General features: G+C 41.2%; 2 protein-coding genes across 2 annotated transcripts; both read left to right on the top strand.

Moving 5' to 3' along the window:
• The first annotated feature begins 1,602 nt into the window (after positions 1–1,602).
• Positions 1,603–4,722, top strand: arl4ca (ADP-ribosylation factor-like 4Ca). Its single transcript, XM_077610530.1, has one exon. The coding sequence runs from the start codon at positions 1,795–1,797 to the stop codon at positions 2,377–2,379; it is 585 nt and encodes a 194-aa protein (XP_077466656.1). The 5' UTR covers positions 1,603–1,794; the 3' UTR covers positions 2,380–4,722.
• Positions 4,723–6,905: 2,183 nt separating this feature from the next.
• aox6 (aldehyde oxidase 6) lies at positions 6,906–20,805 on the top strand. Its single transcript, XM_077610547.1, has 35 exons — positions 6,906–7,031; positions 7,845–7,902; positions 8,018–8,114; positions 9,810–9,918; positions 10,123–10,249; positions 10,362–10,423; positions 10,509–10,571; positions 10,673–10,753; positions 11,916–12,060; positions 12,144–12,236; positions 12,310–12,461; positions 12,563–12,656; positions 12,740–12,849; positions 12,939–13,123; positions 13,271–13,433; positions 13,501–13,578; positions 14,618–14,787; positions 14,855–14,981; positions 15,621–15,743; positions 15,826–15,922; positions 15,992–16,116; positions 16,190–16,323; positions 16,403–16,490; positions 16,572–16,658; positions 17,726–17,917; positions 18,017–18,244; positions 18,308–18,403; positions 18,469–18,597; positions 18,843–18,917; positions 18,994–19,046; positions 19,570–19,684; positions 19,759–19,824; positions 19,943–20,131; positions 20,213–20,377; positions 20,588–20,805. The coding sequence occupies exons 1-35, from the start codon at positions 6,978–6,980 to the stop codon at positions 20,642–20,644; spliced, it is 3,987 nt and encodes a 1,328-aa protein (XP_077466673.1). The 5' UTR covers positions 6,906–6,977; the 3' UTR covers positions 20,645–20,805.
• The last annotated feature ends 1,609 nt before the right edge of the window (positions 20,806–22,414 follow it).

The following is a 22,414-nucleotide window of genomic DNA, read 5'->3' as shown; positions in this document are numbered from 1 at the left end:
TATGAGGTCCACTCAATTTGTTTTTCATCAATGCATTGGTTTGTGCTTATAGCGTTGGTAGTTCTTTTAGTTTTACCAGGGTACTTCTGTTGATCTATCATTTTGATATACAGTGGTACCTCGACATACGATCTTAATCCATCCCGGGACTGAGATCGTATGTCGAGCTTTCCGTAACCCCTAACCCTAACTCTAACCCTTCCACGACAACGCACTCATAACGCAACAAACACATTTAAATTAACTTGGATTAATATATACAGACACACTCAAACATACATTTAATGTAACTTTACACAAAACTCAATTCTAATTTTGTTTTAATTTTTTTGCCCTCGTTCTGGCCAGGTTAGCTGTTTGCCACACCTCCACCCTCACGTTCACTATCGATGGGCTGTTTGCTGTTGTAATCCCTTCAAAATGTTCCGAAAATGATGCACACAAATGTCCTCACAATAGGATAACGCACGACCACTTGCCAACTAGAAGTAGTCTTGAATGAGCGATCGCAGGAGCTAAGGCTAAGGAAGGAATAACAGGAAATGCAACAGCTGAGCTTACCCACGTATTGATAGTTGGGAATGAAGTTTTATTCTGAGAAAGGGTGCCATTGGCTATCGGTGTTGTGTGCACGAGTATACTTCATTACCCAGAAAGCCCTCTTTTTGTCCACGCATGCGTGTTGTGCGTTTCCTGGTCGATGCATAGGAGAAACGAGTCTGAATAAATCGTTCAGTGCTCGTAGATATCTGTTATACATGAAAGAGATGCGCCAAAAAAAGACAGTGCGCTACAATGATAAACAGCCTCTCATGTCATGGCCACCTGGCTTGGTCGCATCTCAAAATTTTGATTGTATTATTCGATCGAAACTTTCATCGTACTTCGAGCATGTCGTAGGTAGAGCTGATCGTAGGTCGAGGTACCACTGTAATTACTAGTACTCCTACGTGAGCCCGGTGAGCAAGTGGTTGGTGCATTGGCCTCACAGTTCTGGGGTCGAGGGTTCGATCCCAGGTGGGTCCTCACTGTGTGGAGACTGAACGTTATCCCTTTTCTCCAGGTACTCTGGCTTCCTACCACATCCCCAAAAACATGCATGGTAGGATGGTTCAACATTCTAAATTTCCCCTAGGTATGAGTATGAATGTGAATGGTTGTCCGTCTCCTTGTACACTCTCAAGTGTTAGCTGGAATAGCCTTCAGCACTCCCTGCGACCCTTGTGGGGATAAACGGTTCAGAAAATGAAGAATGAATGTGAAAAACCTTTCACACTTGCAACCGCAACTGAGGATTTAGAATCTTGAACCCTGCTGCCATCTTGTGGCAATAATTAGGATTAACCCCACGTGTAGAACAAAACTGTATCTAATAGGAATAAAATGTGAGAATAAGGATAATAAAATACCAGGAACTTCGAAGTTAATAAGATTATTATAATGGTCAGCTAACACGTTTGTAAGGACGCGTTCCAGTTGTGACATTTTTGTGCGCAGAGGAAGTAACGAGCCCGGCGTTTCAGAATAAAAGCACTTGACTCGCCGTTGTCGAGTGAGCAGCTTGATCGCAATTCCAACCTTTATGTTTTCTATGACGAACACCGGATATCACAACCCTCGCCCACCCGACGATTTTGCTGGCTACATGGCTTGTTGTTATTGTTTTAATCCACGCGTCACGCACTCGCGCGGGTTACCAAAACTTGGCACATGCACAACCGCAGCGGACACATAATGCTGGGGACATAATGTGACATCTTTCCGTGCGGGACTTGATGCCGTGGTGCTTCCAGCATGGGGACTAGTTTCTCCAACCTGGCAGCATTCCAATCCCTGCACATCGTCATGCTGGGTTTGGACTCTGCGGGCAAAACCACCGTGCTCTACCGGCTCCGGTTCAACGAGTTCGTTAACACGGTGCCCACCATCGGCTTCAACACGGAGCGGATCCGGCTGGGAGGTGCGGGCACGTCCAGGGGAATCAGCTGCCACTTTTGGGACGTCGGCGGCCAAGAGAAACTGCGGCCCCTCTGGAAGCCCTACAGTCGCTGTACGGACGGCATCGTGTACGTGGTGGACTCGGTAGACGCCGAGAGGCTGGAGGAGGCCCGGACCGAGCTGCACAAGATCACCCGCTTCTCGGAGAACCACGGAACCCCGCTGCTGGTCATCGCCAACAAGCAGGACTTGCCGCGGGCCCTGGACGTGGCGGACATCGAGCGGCAGCTGGCCCTGAGCGAACTGAGTCCGTCCACGCCGTACCACGTCCAGCCCGCCTGCGCCATAATCGGCGAGGGTCTGCACGAGGGCATGGACAAGCTGCACGAGATGATCGTCAAGAGGAGGAAGTCGCTTAAGCAGAAAAAGAAGAAGCAATAATACATTTACTACATCCGATGGGCAACAAAAGGCACGCACGGGGAGCTTCCGTTTATGGGCGGGATCAATTATATTCAGCCAGGGGATATAGTCAGTGCATAACACATTGAAACCACCAATGGATCAGGAACGTTTGTCCAAATTTATCTCCAAATTTCTGTCCAAATTTGAGGTCTTCACTCTGAAGTCATGAATGAATTAACAGCACAAAACTACTTCTCCATCATTTGACATCGGTAGAATTATTCATCCTTTTAATTAGTGTCTGCAGAGCTACCAACTACACCGGAATTCCAAGAGTTTACCCTGAAATGCAACGCAAACTCCGAGACTCCGGATAACCTCCGTAAACTCCGGAAATCCCAAAAATGTATCACTTATTTTTTTTGGAAGCCGCCATTTCAGAAAAGTACCACATTTTCCAATTTAAATACCTCGAAATTCACTTCGGATACACTCCGGAAATGGGACAAGGGTACTCCTGAAATGGGGTTGACGGAGGTTGGCAGCTCTGTGTCTGCCTTTTGATTATTGTGGTAAAATAAGGGCACATTTCAAGAAAAGTAACAAATTATAGATTAGCTTAACATAAAAAATAAGCAAAAGATTAAAGAAAGAAAAAGTACTGCAGACTGGTAAATTAGCCATCACAGAAACTGTTCATTCGTAATGGTATGACATAGATCAGGGGTGTTCAAACTTTTCAGCTCCAAGATCAACTTTTCTGGGAGTCAACTTCATGTGCTCTACCTCTATTTCTAGGCTCTGACAAAGCTCAGCAGTCATGTAAGTTGATATAGTTCACAAGAGACTCTATTGTGAGGTTTATCAACATATATGGTAGTGGGAGGGAACCGGGGTGAAAATCCACTCCCACCCGATTTGTGCACTATCTTACTGTAGATATGCCAAATTCACAATAGCGTTGCTAAGGGAACTAACAGACTGAATCAAACTTGTCATCCTGCGATCTACCAGTTATACCGTAGCAATCCACTGGTAGATCACGATCTACGTATTCAGCACCCCTGAACTAGATGATCAAAGTTGTCTCCCACTTAAAAACTATACAAACTATAGGGCCAAGTGTCCTTGAATAATCATAATTATTGGCCAAGTATGTTAGAAACTGAGCGTGTAAATTCAGGCATTTGATAAGCATTAATAATATACCATTTAAATCATCCTTAATGATGACGATTAAGGTATTGAGTCAATTGTGGTGTAAACTTTACATTGGATTAGATTGGTGGTTCATTACATGTTTTAAGTACTGTAAATCCTCTAAATGGCACTTTATTGGCAGGGAACACATCTCAGATCCCCCGTTAAACTGACATGCAAATGCATGAGCAATCATTGCAGTCTCAGATATACGAGATGGACATTAACTGCAACCTTCTCCCCAACAACAAAGGCTAAAAGACCCGTGGGAACATCAGCACCTCATCTATTCGTCCTGGATGTCAAGACTTTTTGTAATGCAAGTGGCGTTTGTGTGGATCTGTTCACCTTGAGACAAGATGATGTCAAGGTCATAAAGCCTCCAGAGACAAAAGAATGAAAGAAAAAAAATAATGTTAGGAGGCGTGAATGCCTTCGAACTGGAACAACTGTTATTATAGCAACTCAAGAAAGCTGATAATTAAGTGCCATACTTTCAAACAGTGAGACATTTGCACTTTGAGAAAAAGTGTCATTGAAAACCATCCTCATCTCTTCCAACATTAACCAAGAGTAGCAGAAGATACCGCATGCAAGCTAAAGATGCACAATATCTATTGATGTGCCAAATAACTTTGGGTCACCTCTGCAACATTGCAGCTTCGGCAAAGTTGTGTCCAAACTGCTATGCAGAGTATTTTTTAAACAAAGAAAAATCTCAAAATTTCATTTGGCTTAAAAAAAAAATCTCTGTATTTTTCTTTTTAAATGGAAGAATTTAAACATCCTTCTTACTTTGTGTTTGAGAACATTCTTGCATCTAAAATGAAGTACTATTCAGGTCCTAACTCACAATGTAGGCTTTAGAATTAGTTTACCTTACTCGTACATGGATTTCAGGGCATCCTTGAGCAACGTGTAGCTTGTTGCCACGTGGCTTTTGACAAATAAAGCCATTTTGAAGTGAAATCGCAATTGAATATTGATGAATGTTCTCATGCAGCAAAACGAGTGACCAGAATCTGGACTGTTAATTACCACGATACTATAATGAAGTGGTAGGAATTGCAGTATGTGATACTTAAAAGTGCCACCAGATGGCCAGCTGTGAAAGTTGACTGAACATGTTTCAACAAAACCAAATGTGTTGTGAGAAGGCAAATTGCAATAAACAAGTATTTTGGGAATAAACCACTTGGGTGCTGATTATATTATTTCATTTTGAACAACTTCAAACATGGAAGAGAATCTGTTTTAAACTCATACCACTCAAAAACTATGTTTTGTATAGAAATGAAAGTGCAAACATTGAGTGGAAATGGGGAAAAGCTAAGTAAAGCCTAAAATTCACTAACTAGTTGACTCTTCTTGGGCAGCAAGAAGCTCAAGCAAAAGTTTCTTGTAGTTGCAGATAAGCTCTGAAGAACTATCCGCATAAACTTGGAATCATTCCTCTTTGTTGCAGTTCAGCACAAATTCTGAGAATTGATTCAAAGTTTCCCAAGAATGTTCAATGTTTTGCATGTCTAATGTATAATCTGTGAAGACAACCATGGAATGCTATTTTCCCACTTAAGTTCCAATGACAGGTAAAAAAAAAATCAGGCTCAGGACATGGAGCATGCAGATGAACTTTCCCGAAACGATTTCTGGCAATTTGTGCGGATAAATTGTTTGGCTTTGCAAAACCGATTCAGAGGAAGTATTTGGTTATTTCCCAGCACTGCCTCTTTGTAGGTGGCGATTGTCAAGTTTCTGTTGCTTGCGTCTCCACTGGTGTTTTGTATCACAACTGCGAGTAGCTACTGACAGTTATTAATCTTAATTGATGTTCATACTCCTGATCCTTCAATTTTTTACTCTGAAACGGTAATTTTAGATGATTATTTAGGGCCAGTGAAGTAAAAAAAAGTCCACACTTGAGAATTCAGACTCAATAATCAGAATTCTCACTTCATGAATAAATTAGTCACATTATGAAATCAAAATAGTCAGAACTTAGTTTTAACAGTCAAAATTAATTCAGAAGTCTGGTTATAGAACTTACTTTTTTTCCTTTGAATTCTGACTTTAAACTGAGAATTCTGACCAACTGATTTTTTCTTCACTGGTCCTAAGCCTCTTCCAGAGAATTAAAATCCCGTGATTATTTGTTTTTAAAATGCATGCCTCAGGATTTTGAGATCTAATGTTCAATTCCACACTCTAGCCCTCTTGCGTGGTGTTTCCATGTTCTTTCTCCCCGTGCTTATGTGTTTTTCTCTGGGATTTCCTTCCCTATCCACAAGACATGCATAGTCAGATGATTGGACACTTTGAATTCTCCACAGGTGTGAAAGGTTGCATGTCTATATGTGCCCTGTCATTGGCCAGTAGCCAGTTCAGGGTATAAACTGCCTCCTGCTCAAAGTTAGCGGGGATAGGCTCTAGAAACCTCACAACACATAAGCAGGACAGAAAATTAATGTTTAATTTGAATCTTCATTTTAATACTGAGCTGGAAGTGAATGAATTATTCAAGAAATTCGTTAAGGAATAGAACATATTAACCTGGGAAAGTGTGATGCCTTTGTTTCAGAGTAGCGTTGAGCAATCATTTGTTTATTAAACTGGCAAAAATTGACTAATCAAACCTAAGGACTGTTTTTTTTACAGTATTTTTCACATTGACCGATGGATTTTTTCATGTTGAAATTGGTTCAAAACCAGACTTTTTTAAATTAGTTTTTTAAAAATAGTTTTATTCTACACAAACTCTTCAGGTGCTTGTTGACACAAAATGGTAGACAAGAATGCCTTTTAATTCTGTAACCTGGGGATTGCGCATGTGCCCCTAGGGGGTCCAGTTTGCGGACAAGTGTCAAAAACAAATACCTATATGCGTTGATGCATGGAGCTTAGCTGGCTAAGAAATTATTTAAGTTTGAAAATATCTTTGTTCAAGTTCTAGGGGTTTAAAGATATGAAAAAACAAACAAACATGGGGACTAGGGATACAGAAACATAAATTAGTCTTCACGCTACCCAACTTTAACTAACGTCACAAAGTAGTCACAACATAATTTAGCAAAAGAAGCTTTAAAATCTTTTCACTTCTTTCATTTTTGTTAACAGCAAACCTTTTGGCAAGAATTACGGTCCACTGAATTTCTGAATTTAACACAATTAACATCTGCCTTCTTACCTATGCCGTGATTATGTGATATTAACTCCTTTATTTCACTGGAATGGTTATTCATTCCCTTTGGCACGATGGAGACGAGCAAGATGAGGATTATCCCACAAGAGTTGCACAATAACTTCATCCCACCCACTTTTGAAATGATAGGGAGGACCCTGCTTGTGCACTGTGAAGCCACATTTCTCATTATTTGGCTCAAAAGTATTATGAGCAATCAGCATTGAATTTTGATAGTGGACTCCTCAAAGTGAAAATGTCCACAGGAGCAGAAAGCGACACTTTGCTTTTCTTTGTCAATGGAAAAAAGGTAAGCTTTTCTAATTGAATCTCATTTTCCCAGTGTGGCTGCATGTTTACCAACATTTCGCTTTAATAGTGAATGTTGCAAACAGGCTAATTAAATTAGAACAGCAACATTTTCAACCACTTATGTACGTAAGACATACACAATATTTAGAATACATAATCACAATATCAAAACAATAATACCTCTCTTATGATCATCAATCTGAATTCAGTAAAACATATATTTGTTTCCTAACACACTTGATTTGGCAAGTTGAGGTATAATGACTAGGTCAAAGTTACTATTGTATAACAAACACATGCAATTTATACTATAGGTTGAAATTCTTTGGTCAACGACATCAAAAAGTAAACATGTTTGTAAGATTGGTCAAATATTGCACAGGTACAGCTAAAATGACTGGAAAAATCATGTAACACTTCTATAACAGTCAGCAACTACTGGATATAAATTCTGCAGTAGAAAAAAAATACACATCCCTTACCACATAATGTAACAAATTATCTCAACTAATATTCACCGAACTAGTGGTTTGCAAACTGTGGTACTTGCACTCGTATGACATACGGCTCTGTCCATTGTACATCTCTCTAAATGGAAAATGTTAAGTTTAATGTTATACAGTGACTTTGAAGTGTTTTGAAGTACAGTAAATTATAATAACAGTTATAGATGTAATTACTTTTTACATATAACAAATTTGAAAATAATCATTTGGAACTGCACTCTGCTTATTGAGAGGATTTGATCCCCTTCCTTTGTGCTTATGTTGTGAAATTAGTGGAAAAATAACTAGGTTTATGCATTCTACAGGTGACAGAGAAACATGCAGATCCCGAGACGACACTATTGTCTTTCCTCAGACAGAACCGTATCCTTCGTTTGTGACTGCAGAAAAATGATTTTGTAATCAAATTTTTACTCTAAAAAATATGATGCATGTCCTTTACATGCTCATGATTATTTTTCCTTGACCGTGACGGCAGTGCGGCTAACTGGAACAAAGTATGGTTGCGGTGGAGGTGGCTGCGGGGCTTGTACTGTGATGGTCTCACGCTATCGACCTGGCGACAAAACCATTTAGTATCCTTCACATTGAAAGACTCTTTCCATATTGTGTGTATATAGAGTATTGTATCAAAACATTTGGTTGATTCATTTAGAAACAAAGATTGCGAGAGACACTACAAGCAGCTGTCAGCAAATACTGATTAAGCCAATATTTGTTTGCTGTGGCATGGACTTGATGAAGCAAGAGGACAATGGTCAAAAGCATTAGATGCTGTATTTTCCAAACTCTCTTTACTGTTTGTGATTTCTGTTTAAATTGTATGTGAATGTTGAAGTATAGTGTGGCCCGGCAGCCTGAGTGGTTAGCACGTCAGCCTCACAGCTCTGGGGTCCTGGTTTCAAATCCAGCTCGGTCGACCTGTGTGAAGTTTGCATGTTCTCCCGGTGCCTGCGTGGGTTTTCTCCGGGTACTCCGTGTTCCTCCCACATTCCAAAAACATGCATGGTAGGTTGATTGGATACTCTAAATTTCCCTTACATATGGGTGTGAGAGTGAATGGTTGTCCGTCTCCTCGTGCCCTCGCCTCTGGCTCGAAGTCAGCTGGCACCAGCACCCCCCGCGACCCTATTGAAGATAAAACAGTTCCGAAAATAAGATGAAATGTTGAATTATACTGTTCAAAAGTAAAATTCAACCTAGAATGATTTTGATCTGTGAGGAAATGTATGAAAATAATTTGTGTTAATAAATGTTATTCTGTAGTGCATGTAAAGGTTTTATGTCCAAAGGGCTGTAGGCGACGCGCTGGAGGAATGGGTAGCACGTCCGCCTCACAGTTCAATCAAAGTCTGGATTTTCTCCGGTTACTCCGGCGTCCTCGCACATCCCCAAAACATGGAAGGTTGGTTTGCTAGTAACTGACTCTAAATTTTCCCGTAACTTTGAGTGTGAGCATGAATGGTTTTTCATCTAGGTGTTCCTTGTGATTAGCTGGCAACCTATTTAGGGTACACCCTGCCTACTGCCCACAGTTGGCTGGGATAAGCTGAAGCACCCCCACGACTCTTGTGAGGAAAAGCAGTATGGAAAATGAATGAATGAATGGGCTGTACATAGGCATCCAGGGATTCACCTCTTGTCACCAGGTTGCCGTGAAAAACATATTAGGTTTGGAATTGCTTTAGTTTTCCAAGAAAGAGTAAAGTGACTCCATATCTAGTTTGATAAACAGAAAGATTGTATCTTCATCATCAGATTTATGTACAAATAGTGCCTTTACAACAAGAACAACTGTGCTTCACAAAACACTTAACAAATCATAACAACCGGCTAACCCAAAACTCCCCAGGGTCTGTACGAAAGATGAAATTAGAAAAACTGATGGGCTTCAGGAAACATATAGATGAATAAATGGGAGTGTTGCAACATCCCTTATGACAACTACAAAAAGTGGAGGAATGATAAACAAGGCCCATTTACTACATCATTTTAATGCTAATTTCATTTTAGTGTGCCAATGTCTAAATAACCCCTACATGGTGGAGGATGTTTTTAATTTTCTTGGTGCATTCCCGCCTCTGGCCTGGAGACAGCTGGGATAGGCTCCAGCACCCCCCGCGACCCTAATGAGGATAAAGCGGTTCAGAAAATGAGGTGAGAGGAGATTCCTTTTAGCTTTAGAATGACAAATTAGCATGTGGATCCTTGCGTATTTTGGTTTGCAACCCTTTAAAGACAATGTTTGGACACCTTTACAACCACATCAGTCATTACTCTGCCAACGCTTGCTTGCTTCCACTCTGCCAGCTACATGGAGCTGCCATCACCACTGTGGAAGGCATCGGTAGCACTAAAAACAGGATTCACCCAGTCCAGGTCAGGCCTGTATTGTATAGCTTACTATAACAATGCAGCATTAGACACCAAACTTTGGTCAGTCGCTGTTTTTGGAATCATTCACTCATTTCCCTTCTCCCTATCCCAAGGGATTTAATTGGCACTGTTAATTACATTGTTAATCTTGTATTTTTACAACACTCAAGGATGACAGTGTCATCAGCAGGCATGATTTGTTTCCAGGAACGAATAGCAAAGGCACACGGGTCACAATGCGGCTTCTGCACTCCGGGCATGGTCATGTCCATATGCACCCTGCTGCGAAACAACCCTCAGCCAGCCTTGGATGATATCACCCAGGCATTGGCCGGTACTTCTTGATTAAATCAATTTGTATTTCACCCTCTCAAAATGTTCATGAGCATCGGTCATAATATCCCCCGTCAAACATCTTACTTTTGACCATCGCCTTCATATTTCAGGGAATCTGTGCCGCTGCACTGGCTATCGTCCCATTATTGACGGCTGCAGGACTTTCTGTCAGGTATATCCGATGTCATCCAACAAATTCACACCAGTTTTTTAGTTTTTTCGTTTCTGAAATTCTAATGGTATTTAATCCTAAGCAGGAAGTCAACTGCTGTCAAGTCAACAAAGGCACAAATTGTGGCATCGAAAAAGAACAAATAAATGTCAGTTGAACTAGTGATGTTCACTGTTCTTGATATATCAAATGAAAACTATTTTAATCTACCGTGATGAATTCTTTATTTGCCCGTGTCTTCTTTAACAGGAATCTCCTTTGTTGTTTGACAAATCTGAATTCATGCCCTTGGACCAAACACAAGACTTGATCTTTCCACCACAACTGATTGTAAGCATCCTCATGTACAAATAGTTTCTTTTACCATGTGCATAAAGGGTAAGTACAGTGGATGGATGAACAGTTAGCATGCCTGCTTCACTCCCCAACTTTTTCGGAGGTTTTTCCATGTCTTCTGGCTTCCTGCCCCGTTACAATATGTTTTGGGACTTGTTCAAAATTTGGGGGGCAGGCCGGTAGACATAATAGTTAGTGCGTTAGGCTCGCAGTTCTGAGATCGAGGCTTTAATCCCCAGTGGATTTCGACAATCCTGTGTGGAGTTTGCATGTTCTCCCCAGCCCTGTGTGGGTTTTCTCTGGGTACTCTGGTTTCCTCCAAAATCCCAATCACATGGAACACTCGAAATTGGCCCTAGGTATGAGCGTGAGCGTGAATGGTTGTCCGTCTCCTTGTGCCCTGCGATTGGCTGGCAACCAAATCGGGGTCCTCCAGCGGTTTCTACCTGTATGAATGGAATGTAGCCACCCTGTGCTTAACCTCTAGTTAACAGGATCACGTGATTAAGCGACATAGAAAATGAACGAATGAATAATTAAAAAAAAAATGAGGTCGATTGGTCGCCGGTCTTTTGGTCACCGATTTTTTGGTCGCCGGTCTTTTGGTCGCCCGGAAGGTAAGTGATAATTACCATTTAAATCGTTGCTCAAATTCCCTAAATACAAACTGCCAATTACTATTTAGTCATACTTAATGCCCTAGTAATTAGTAGGCTAAAGAAAAGCTCCAAATTTCCCAGACTTTTATTGTTTTTTGTTGGAGAACTTGTTAAGACCCTGACTGACGTAGCTTCTTAAAGGGACAACGCATGTACATAAAAAACTCCTATACACTCACACGTCGGCTCAGGGAAACTGCTCATGGCCATTGTTGGCTTTTATTGACGCGTAGGCCGTGTTGTTTTACCTTGTTTTGTCGCCGGTCTTTTGGCCGTCGGTCTTTTGGTCGCCGGTCTTTTGGTCGCCCGTTGTCGCGGTCGGGGTGACCAAAAGACCGGCGACCAAAAGACGGCGACCAAAAGACCGGCAACCAATTGACCGCACACGAAAAATGACAGGCTAAAATTTCCCCTGACCTTACTGAGAACAAGCAGTGGAGAAACTGCCTGAATGGATACTGTGTCACTCATCTGACCTGTTTTTTTCTTGGGCGTAGCTAATGATGGAGACCTGCAAGCCCCAAACGCTCACCTTTTATGGAGAGAGGGTGACATGGGTGTCCCCTGTCTTACTAGAGGAACTAGTGCAGCTGAAGGCCAGCAACCCAGAGGCCCCACTGATTATGGGAAACACCAATATAGGTAAAAATTAATATAATGACACCTGAGGAAATAGTCAGATGAGAAAAAATATGCATGTGCTGACCTCTATACTTTGTTTTAAGGCATCAATATGAAATTTAAAGGGGATGTGCATCCACTAATGATCTCTGCCATTCGAGTAAAGGAGCTTTATGAGGTGACTGAGACAAAACACGGTGGGTAATAACCGCTAGTCTTTGGTTTGACAGCCATTAATTGATAATGTGACTAGTTATTGGCTCTCTATAGGTGTTTGGTTGGGGGTGGGTTTAACCCTCTCTGAGATCTGGGTACTTTTAAAGAAGATGTGCCATCAGTATCCAGATGAAAAGACTGAGCTGTTCAAGGCATTGATCAATCTGCTAAGGAAAGTGGGAAGCCAGCAGCTCCGTAACGTTGCTGTACGTACAGCTTTTTGAAAAGATATTGCATAAGGAGGAGTCATGAAGAAGTCACTGTAGAACAATAGGACACTTGTCACGGGAGATTTTTCTTTCTTTAGACTCTTGGAGGAAACATCATGAGTGCACTTCCCAACTCAGATTTGAACCCAGTTCTGGCGGCTGGGAATTGTAGTGTGAGCACTATTTCCTGTGGTAAGAGTCAGAATAACTAGAACTGTGGATACTTCAGGAGAAATCCTCCCTTTTATACTTTTCTTAATTGTACCTCTCTGCAGATGGACGACGGGAGGTTCCTCTCAATCAAGAATTCTTTTTGAGCTTTGGAAAAACAGTGCTCAAGCCAGAAGAGATAGTTGTCTCTGTGCTGATTCCTTTTTCCAGACAGGTAAAAATCTTAAGACAACATACCAAGATTCATTAAAGCCACTGTAGCTAGCACGAATATTTATCGCACATGTCATTTGTGTACCACAGGGAGAGCTTGTTCGAGCATTTCGCCAAGCTCCAAGGAAGGAGAGTGCATTGGCCACAGTGACTACTGGGATGCGAGTGTTGTTCTCTGAAGGATTCAGCCTAGTGGAAGATCTCAGTATATACTACGGAGGGGTAGGACCAATAACAGTCAGAGCCACCAAAACCTGCGCTTCCATCGTTGCACGGCCAGTCAAGTTTTATTCTTATTTTCAAAGTTGTGTTGATTCACAAATGTTGGGTCCAAGGCAATTCCACATATTCTTGGTTTTTGAAGATGTTTTAACTTAAAGCCCACCCATTTGTTTGTGTTAAATCAACGGTATCTTTTCCAGACCTTGGAATGATGAAACGCTTGGCCGAGCTTACGATATCCTAATGAAGGAATTTGATCTCCCACCTTCGATTCCGGGCGGAAAAGCAGAATTCCGCCGAGCTCTGACTGTCAGCTTCCTCTTCAAATTCAACTTAGAGGTCCTGCAAATCCTTAGAGCAAAGGTGACCACTTACCTCATAGTTCAGCTTGTTTAAACTGTGGAAGTTATTAACGAACTACATTATGCAGAAACTGACAGAAGACATTGATGTGGTGAAGATAAAGCCTCTACCCAAAGAAATCCAACAGAGTCAGCAAGAGTTCCAGGTATGGCTTGGCTGTCGGACCAAATGTAACATCCCCCTGTCACTGGAGAGTAATTTAGGTTATACAAAATAGTAGTAATACAATTTGTGAGAAGACAAGGGGACCCAAAATGGACTCTTCAGGCTCACTGATGGAGACAAGCGACAGACAGAAGGTGAATAAGTAATTTGAATAAACTGAGTCCGCCAAGTTAAGTATTCGCCCCAAAAAAGATTCAAATATTTTTAAAAATCTTCCCTACTTATTCGAATACAGTAGAGAACAAGGCGGCCCGGTGAGTGAGTGGTTAGTGCATCGGCTTCACAGTTCTGGGGTCGAGGGTTTGATTTCTGGGCAGTCCTCAATTTGTGGAGTTTTCATCTTCTACCCGGGTTTGCGTGGGTTTTCTCCGGGTACTCCGGTTTCCTCCCACATCACAAAAACATGCAGGGTAGGCTGGTTGAACACTCGAAATTGCCCCTAAGTAAAGTATGAGTGCGAATGGTTGTCTGTCTCCTTGTGCCCTGCGATTGGCTGGCCACCTACTCAGGGTATACCCCGCCTGGTGCCCGTAGTTAGCTGGGATAGGCCCCAGCACCCCCTGCAACCTTTGTGAGGATAAGGGGTTCCGAAAATGAATGAATAAAAGGTTGTCCTTTGGGGTTAGGGTTAAAATTGTATTTTACATATTACGTACCATATAAAAATATTCCTTGTGAGGATACGTGGTTCAGAAAATGAATGAATGAATGAATGAATGTAGAGAACAAGAATACTGACTCATTCTCATCGATATGATATTTTATATATTCCGCAGCATGTCTAATTGAATAACGATGCCTTATGTTATAATTCTTCAGGATTGCAATTTCTCTGCAGTAATATGCATCAGAGTCAGAATTTCCCTGTACTCATAGGGGAAAAACAACAATTTGTTCTCCTTGGTTCCTAACCTTTGTCTACATTAGGAGAAATATCTGTTTGTTGTTCTGTCTGTCTATGAGAGCATGACAACATATTTCATGGCTGGCAATCATGAAAAACCATGACTGTCTTTCAGGATGTGTCTGTGGGTCAGAGTGATGAAGACCTTGTGGGCCGCCCCATCATGCATAGTTCCGCCATAAGCCAGGCCACGGGTGAGGCGGTTTACTGCGATGACATTCCTAAGATTGATGGCGAGCTTTTTCTGGCTCTCGTCACCAGTTCCCATGCACATGCTAAGATCATGTAAGGAAAACAATCAAAATATTGTCTCACTTCCCACCGGCTTCAATCATATTTCTAATTTTAACAGAAATGTGGACACGAGCAATGCCCTGCTACTTCCTGGTGTCGTCGATATCATCACAGCTAAAGATATTCCTGGGAAGAAAACCCGTGTCATCTTGGGTTATGATGAACAAATACTCGCTGAGACACAGGTAAATAATTAATATTGATTCAACTTTGTTGTGAAAATGGTTTTAGAGTTTGGTGGTCATGAATGAAGGCGCAGTTGAATGTGAGATTTTTGAATAGGTTTCTGTGTATTTTGTGGAACGAATGTGTTGCTCTTTGATTCAAAATGTCAGAACATGGGCAGGGAAATTGATCTGTTTTCCTAAGTCATCTGATGTTGTTGAATGCCATTTTGCTAAGGATATTTACAAATATGATTTGCATCCATGCAGGACTAAATAAGTTAGAACATATTAACTTTTAAGAGGCTGAACCAAGATGATTTTTACTCTTTGAAACAATTATATGAATGGCTCAAAACATTTTGCTTTTGTGTGTAGTAGTTTGTGTGTATTAGGTTTGATGGCAAGAACGATGTTTTACTTTATTTTTCCAAACAGGCTTATCGGGGATTCACACTAATCACCTGAGCATTTATTTTCTACTATTATTATGTTTTAACTTAGAGTTTGCCACTGTTTAGGTGACTATGGAAAAGAGCAGTGGAAATATGGTAAATTGGTTAACAAAGTTGGTTTCTTCTTTAAAAATGTTCCCCCCTCTCAACTTCTGAAATGATGGCTATTCAATTGCATGTTTTAGCTGCTTTTGTGTGTATACAGGTGTCATGCATTGGTCAGATAGTGTGTGCTGTATTGGCGGACACAAGAGCCCATGCAAAAAGAGGTGCATCAGCGGTGAACATCAGTTATGAAGACTTGCCAGAGCCCATTTTTACTATTAAGGTGATTTTGAAGTAATATATGTCAGGAATATTTCTATGAAAAGGGGCATTTCTTAAAAGTAGTCTGTTCTTTTCTGGAACAGGACGCCATCAAGAGTTCATCCTACTTTGAGCCAAGGCGGAAGATTGAAAGAGGAAATGTGGACGACGCCTTCAAAAGTGTGGATCTGGTTCATGAAGGTAAATTGTGTTTATAGCCGATGTTATAAAAATGACTCCAAATGGTGAAGCTTTTGATGTTTTGTTCAGGGACGATCCGTATCGGAGGCCAAGAGCATTTCTACATGGAGACTCAAAGCATGCTAGTCGTCCCGGTGGGCGAGCAGACAGAGTTTAAAATTTATGTGTCGTCTCAATGGCCTACAGCAGTTCAGGTACTTTGGTCCTGTTTTGTTTGCCTTTCCTCACTCATGACGTCAAGCGGGCCCTCAAATTGTCTGGCTCTAGATGGCAGTTGCCGAGACGTTGGCCATCCCGGCGAACCGAGTAAGCTGTCATGTCAAGAGACTGGGTGGAGCATTTGGAGGGAAAGTTGTTAAAACCAACATACTGGCTTGTATTGCCTCTATTGCTGCGTGGAAGTGGGTTTTCATAGATCATAAAATTAAACAAAAGTGATGACCCTCAGGTCAAAATACGAGGATTATTTTTTCTTTTAAGGACTAGTCGTGCAGTACGCTGTGTTTTGGAGCGAGGTGAAGATATGCTGATCACTGGTGGACGACACCCACTGCTGGGAAAATACAAGGTTTTAGCAAATTAATTGTTAAAAATATGCTGATTATTGAAGTTTGGTAGCAGTTTGTCAGAATGTGTGTGTTTTTTTTAGGTTGGCTTCCAAAAAAATGGAAGGATCGTCGCAGCGGATATCCAACTTTGGACCAATGCTGGCAATGCGGTCGATGAATCCATCTTTGTACGTAGCTATTCTTCTGTTCTTGATACTGCCCAAATTTGAACCCAAAGTGAACAAATGAAGTACTTGCATATTAATCTAAGGTTTGTTCACAAAATCATGTCCCTTTCTAAATTCAACAAAGAATCCCTGCATGTTTTCCAAACATACCAATATAGGTCATTACAATATTAAATTAATTAGGATTGAGGAACATAAACTGGTTTAAGACTTCAAGTCCCTTAGAGTCACCCTTGAATCACTTTCACTTTCAAAAGTCAAGAAAATAAAATTTCTAAAACAATAAAATTCAACCTATTCAATTTCAAATATATTTGATCATCTCTGACATTTGAAACAGAAAGGTGTTTTTACATGCTTTGTTGTTTTCTCAGTGGTGTTTTTAAAAGTGTCTACTACAAATGAAACAACATTTAAACAAAAAGAATCATTATATAAGATAGGAATGTAAATATATCATTTAATCATTACTTGGACTCTTATTTTTATTCATCTTTGTTAATTGGTGTATTAGGCTTTTTGTGTTTCTCTTTTTTTTCTGTGATCTGCCTCAAGACAAGGGATGGACTATTTTTCTTTACTTTAATTTGATGTGCTGTGCGTACATGCAGGAGTCTATTGTTCAATAGCAAATCATTTGAATTGTAGTGAAATAATAAAAATACAGTTGTAGTAATAATTATAAACAACAACAAAAATATGATAAAGTCAAGTGTACTGGTGTTTGCCTTGTTTCTGATTTTGATAAATCTCCATTTCCAGATGACGCAGTGCTGAAAAAAATGTTTATACTTTGGGTACAACAAATTTATTTTGTTGAGTTTGACACCATGTTTTTCATTTATGGGTTGACGTATTTTTTTTAAACTGTCAGCTCTAACATCTATCCATTTGAGGGGTTACTCTATATTGCACCTCCAAAATGTCATTATGATGATGATAATAATAGAGCAAGCTAAATCAAGTTTTATATTTCCAAATGCTGAAAAACCTCATCTATACTGAAAATGTGTCTATATTGTAAAAATCACATGAGCCAGAGCTGATATATTTTGTTAATCTTTCAGGTAGTAGAGAAGATTCTGCTACACCTGGATAACGCATACAACATTCCCAATCTGCGTGGCCGAGCTGCGGCCTGCAAAACCAATCTGCCTTCCAACACCTCTTTCAGGGGTTTTGGTGTACCTCAAGTGGCCTGCGTTGTAGAGAACTTGATCAACGATGTGGCACTGGTGCTTCAGTGTCCTGCCGATCAGGTCAAAACCTTGATTTATGAGCACTTCAACTTTTTTAAGCATGAGTTTTGATAATGTGATGATAAACTGAAAAAGTCCAACTAATGGATGATTGATTAGGTTCGGGAGAACAACATGTACAAAGGGCCGTCGCTTACCCACTACAAAGTAGAGTTCAGCCCAGAGAATTTGCTACGTTGCTGGGAAGATTGTAAGATCAAATCGGACTTCAGTGCTCGCCGCGTTGCTGTGGACATGTTTAACCAGCAAAACCGTTGGAAGAAGAGGGGTCTCTCAATCATCCCGATCAAATATGGCATTGCCTTTGCAGAGGGCGTCATGAATCAAGTAGGTCGATTCTGTTTATGTGGTAGCTTTCAAAATCATGAGGAATTTGTTCTGGCTTTTTAGGCAGCTGCTCTGGTGAACATCTATGGAGATGGCTCTGTTCTAGTAACCCATGCTGGGACAGAGATGGGTCAAGGAGTTCATACCAAAATTCAGCAGGTGAGGAGTTGATGGTTTAATGTGAGGTATTCCAGAAGCTAACCTCGCCATAAATTTGAGGACAGGTGGCGAGCCGGGAGCTTCACATCCCATCTTCAAAAGTCTACATCAGTGAAACCAGCACCAATACAATTCCCAATGGATTTCCCTCTGCCGCCTCTTTTGGCACTGATGCCAATGGAATGGCTGTCAAGGTCTAAACCATTTGGACATCTTATTTTCAATGATTAATTTCAACCACCAGCATACAGGCCTGTTTCGAACCAAACGTATGGTTTATTGTGTAATGTTGTTTTAAAGCTTTGGAATGATGATATATAATGGTGGGAGCCTTATTTGGGATCTTATTAATTCTGGCTCTTTGTAATGAATTATTAAAATTATTTTCCCGATGTGTTAGCTCTAAACGTCAACATAGACATGAACATGTTTTATCCAGAATGCCTGCCAGACTCTATACCAGCGACTCGAGCCAATCCGAGAGAAGGACCCTAAAGGAACTTGGGAGAGTTGGGTGCGTTGGGATGAGTGATGTGCCTATATGTCACTCACAAAACAGTTCTAGTAGTACTTCATCAATTTCTTTACAGGTCAGTGAAGCGATTATGGAAAAGATCAGTTTGTCTGCGACTGGATATCACAGGTGAGCCCCTAACATTGTACCAGTCAGTGAGGTAAGCCAGTACAATCAAGATCTGCTTGGAGTTCTATCACACTCTACTTACTTTAAACACAAGTACATTTCCGAATATAAACTTTTTTACTTTGCGTGAGTGAACTTTTTCCTCTTCTGTCAGCACTCGGCGTTAGCATCTAAAACCATTTCAATTACCATTATTATTATAATACCATGCGATCCTTGTGATGATAAGAAAATGTGTGAATTATTATTTTCTTGTTGATGTGATGTTGCTTTTCTAGCCATCCATCAACTACACTTAATAAGTTTCTTTCAGTTTATTTCTTGAAATTAACTTTTACACTAACTTCTCTTTTGTTTGAGACAGAACTGTTTTTACATTGAAAAATCAAAATACTAGTTAGAACCTTGACAGAACGTTGATTCTATGAGTAATTTCAATTACAATTTCAATTCCAGAATTGATGCACAAATCTAAACAAGTAAGCTTAGCCCATAAATATAGTCTTGCTATTTGCATCTAAAGGGGCGCAGACAGTCACATGGACTGGGACAAAATGGAAGGTCGGCCTTACCCTTACTACACGTACGGGGTCAGCTGTTGCGAGGTGGAGCTGGACTGTCTCACCGGAGACTACAGGGTCTGTTCAATTCCTAAAGTGTATGTCTTTTGCTACATAGAAGACTCTTATGTTGTTTATTTTGGCACATATAGACTGTGACGACAAACATTGTAGCTGACATTGGCCAAAGTTTGAACCCCTCTGTGGACATCGGCCAGGTGAGTCCTGAAAGCGATCTGGGCCAGCTTTTTTGTTGAATTCCCTCCAAAATTATTGCTCTTCCTTATGGAATATAAAATAAAAACCGTGTGTTTTGTTGCAAACTGGCTGGTGCAGATTGAAGGTGCCTTCATGCAGGGTTTGGGTCTGTTCACATTGGAGGAATTAAAGTATTCTCCCTCCGGGCTTCTCTACACACGAGGTCCATCTCAGTACAAAATCCCTGCGGTGTGTGACATGCCGCTGAGCTTCAATGTCTTTCTCCTCCCCGACTCCCACAATCCTCATGCCATCTACTCCTCCAAGGTTAGAGGTCTTGTGGAATCGGTGTCTGCTGGCTGCCGGTGATCTGTGCGCACTTTCACTGCTGATTGGTTATTTCATTAGGGTATCGGCGAACCCATCCTCTTCTTGGGCAGTTCAGTTTTCTTTGCCATCAAAGATGCGGTCGCAGCAGCACGCAAAGATGTCGGCCTAACAGGTCCATTTTCTCTGGACAGCCCAGCGACTGCAGAGCGGATTTGCCTTGCATGTGCATCCCCCTTCACTCAGGTGTGAAGATGTATTTTTATACGATGTGATCAAAAAGTGTTTACCTACTTGATTAAAAATGACTATTTATTGCATTTTTTTACTTGGCCATTTGGGAGAAGTTAATCTATATTCTTTTCCTGATATATTGATTTGTTTTGGGATGTGTGAGGCCTTGATGAAAGATTGTTTTTGTAAATATTTTTGTTTGTTTCATTGTTTGATTTTCAGAATGGAGAGAAAGAACCACAGCGTTCACAATCACAACCTTGGGCCATAGATATCTAAATGGCTGAATTGCCTCAAGTGACCACATTTTATTCACAAGTTGTTTTATTTAACTAACGCTCTGATTATTTGATTTGGGTCTGTGCTTAATGTTCTTTATTGTTATCAATTATAACCTTGCTCCATCATGTCATGCCAAAACAATACACATTTTGACTTTTGTTGGTCTTTTTTTCTTCCTCTTTTTAATTTATAGGAAACATAGCCTCCCCCTTAATTTGGGTTACCTTATTAGAGCAGGGACCCCATCACAAAAGTAGTTTGAGGGATGGAACCCGCGCCCAATGTTCCCTCTAATTTTTCGTTGGTCTGAGCAGAAAGTCAACCTCCCTGAGCGCACTGAGTACCAGTGTGAGCGACATCATTGGTACTCGGATGATTCGCCTAAAGACGTTTCGCCGACGGACGTTTGACAGACGGGCAGGTCGCCGAATGGACGTTCCGCCGAACGTTCATTCGGCCGAACGGAGGTTTCGCCGAAACGGGATTCGCGCGCTCGCCCCGCCCCCGGATCGTGTGTGTACACGTTTTTCAACCTCGGCCCGCGGGCCATATACGGCCCGTTAGGATTTTTAATCCGGCCCGCCGCCGGTGTTGTCCAAATTATAGTAAAAATCAATGTTAGTCTACCATCAATGGCAGCCCGGGAATAAGCACTCTTGGGCGGGCAGATGTAGCAGAACCGAGCCGTAAAATGACAGCAATCGGGTCAAATCCATCCTAAAACAGCATTTAATGATTAAATACAAATACTGGAGCTCTTTGGACATTAGAACCGAGCCCAGGGAAGTGAATTCCTTGGTAAAATGTCGTGATGATATCGCGATGGAGGCAAAAAAACGTCTATATATGTCCATTCGCCAAACGGCTCAAAATGCTCTCAAATTCGGTCAAATCCAGCCGAAAACAGCGTTTAATGATTAAATACAAATACTGGAGCTCTTTGGACATTAGAACCGAGCCCATCATGAAGAAAGGGGTAAAAAAAAAAAAAAAAAAAATCTGTTTTTTTTTTTTTACTGCGCGCCATAGGATTTCTGCTGCGCAGAGAAGACGAGAGTAGTGCGCAATTGCGCACGCGCGCAGCTTAGAGGGAACAGTGCCCGCGCCCTCTAAAAACAAACCTCAAGATTTATTTATGTAGCGCGCCCTCTAAAAATAAACCTCAATATTTATGTAGTTATTGATTTTTCTTTGTGATATGGTATTTCTCATCTAATCTCATTTTCTTAACTGCTTTATCCTCATTAGGGTCACGGGGGGTGGGGGGTGCTGGACTTTTATCCCAGCTGTCTCCGGGCCAGAGGCAGGGGACACCCTGAATCAGTGGCCAGACGATCGCAGGGCACAAGGAGATGGACAATCATGCACACTCACACCCATACCTAGGGGTACTTTAGAGTGTCCAATCAGCCTACAATGCATGTCTTTGGAATGTGGGAGGAAACCGGAGTGCCTAGGGAAAACCAAAGCAGGCCCGGGTAGAACATGCAAACTCCACACAGACAGACGTGACGTGACCTGGATTTGAACCCAGGACCCCAGAGCTGTGAGGCCGACGCACCAAACACGCGCCTCACCGGGCCACCCTTGTATAAAACTTCAGTTCTGGAAAAAGCACAAAAGTTCATAGCAAAATTAACAATTTTGCCATCTGCTGGAATGAGAGAAAATTGAACACTCATATTTTCAAAAATCCTAATACGAAGAGTTATTTCGATCAAATATTTATTTTAAAAAGGCCAAGAAATCTACATTTTCTCCGGAACG

The sequence above is a fragment of the Stigmatopora argus genome, chromosome 1 (genome assembly GCF_051989625.1).
Source record: "Stigmatopora argus isolate UIUO_Sarg chromosome 1, RoL_Sarg_1.0, whole genome shotgun sequence".
Taxonomy (NCBI): domain Eukaryota; kingdom Metazoa; phylum Chordata; class Actinopteri; order Syngnathiformes; family Syngnathidae; genus Stigmatopora; species Stigmatopora argus.
This window is presented reverse-complemented; position numbering and strand designations above follow the sequence as displayed.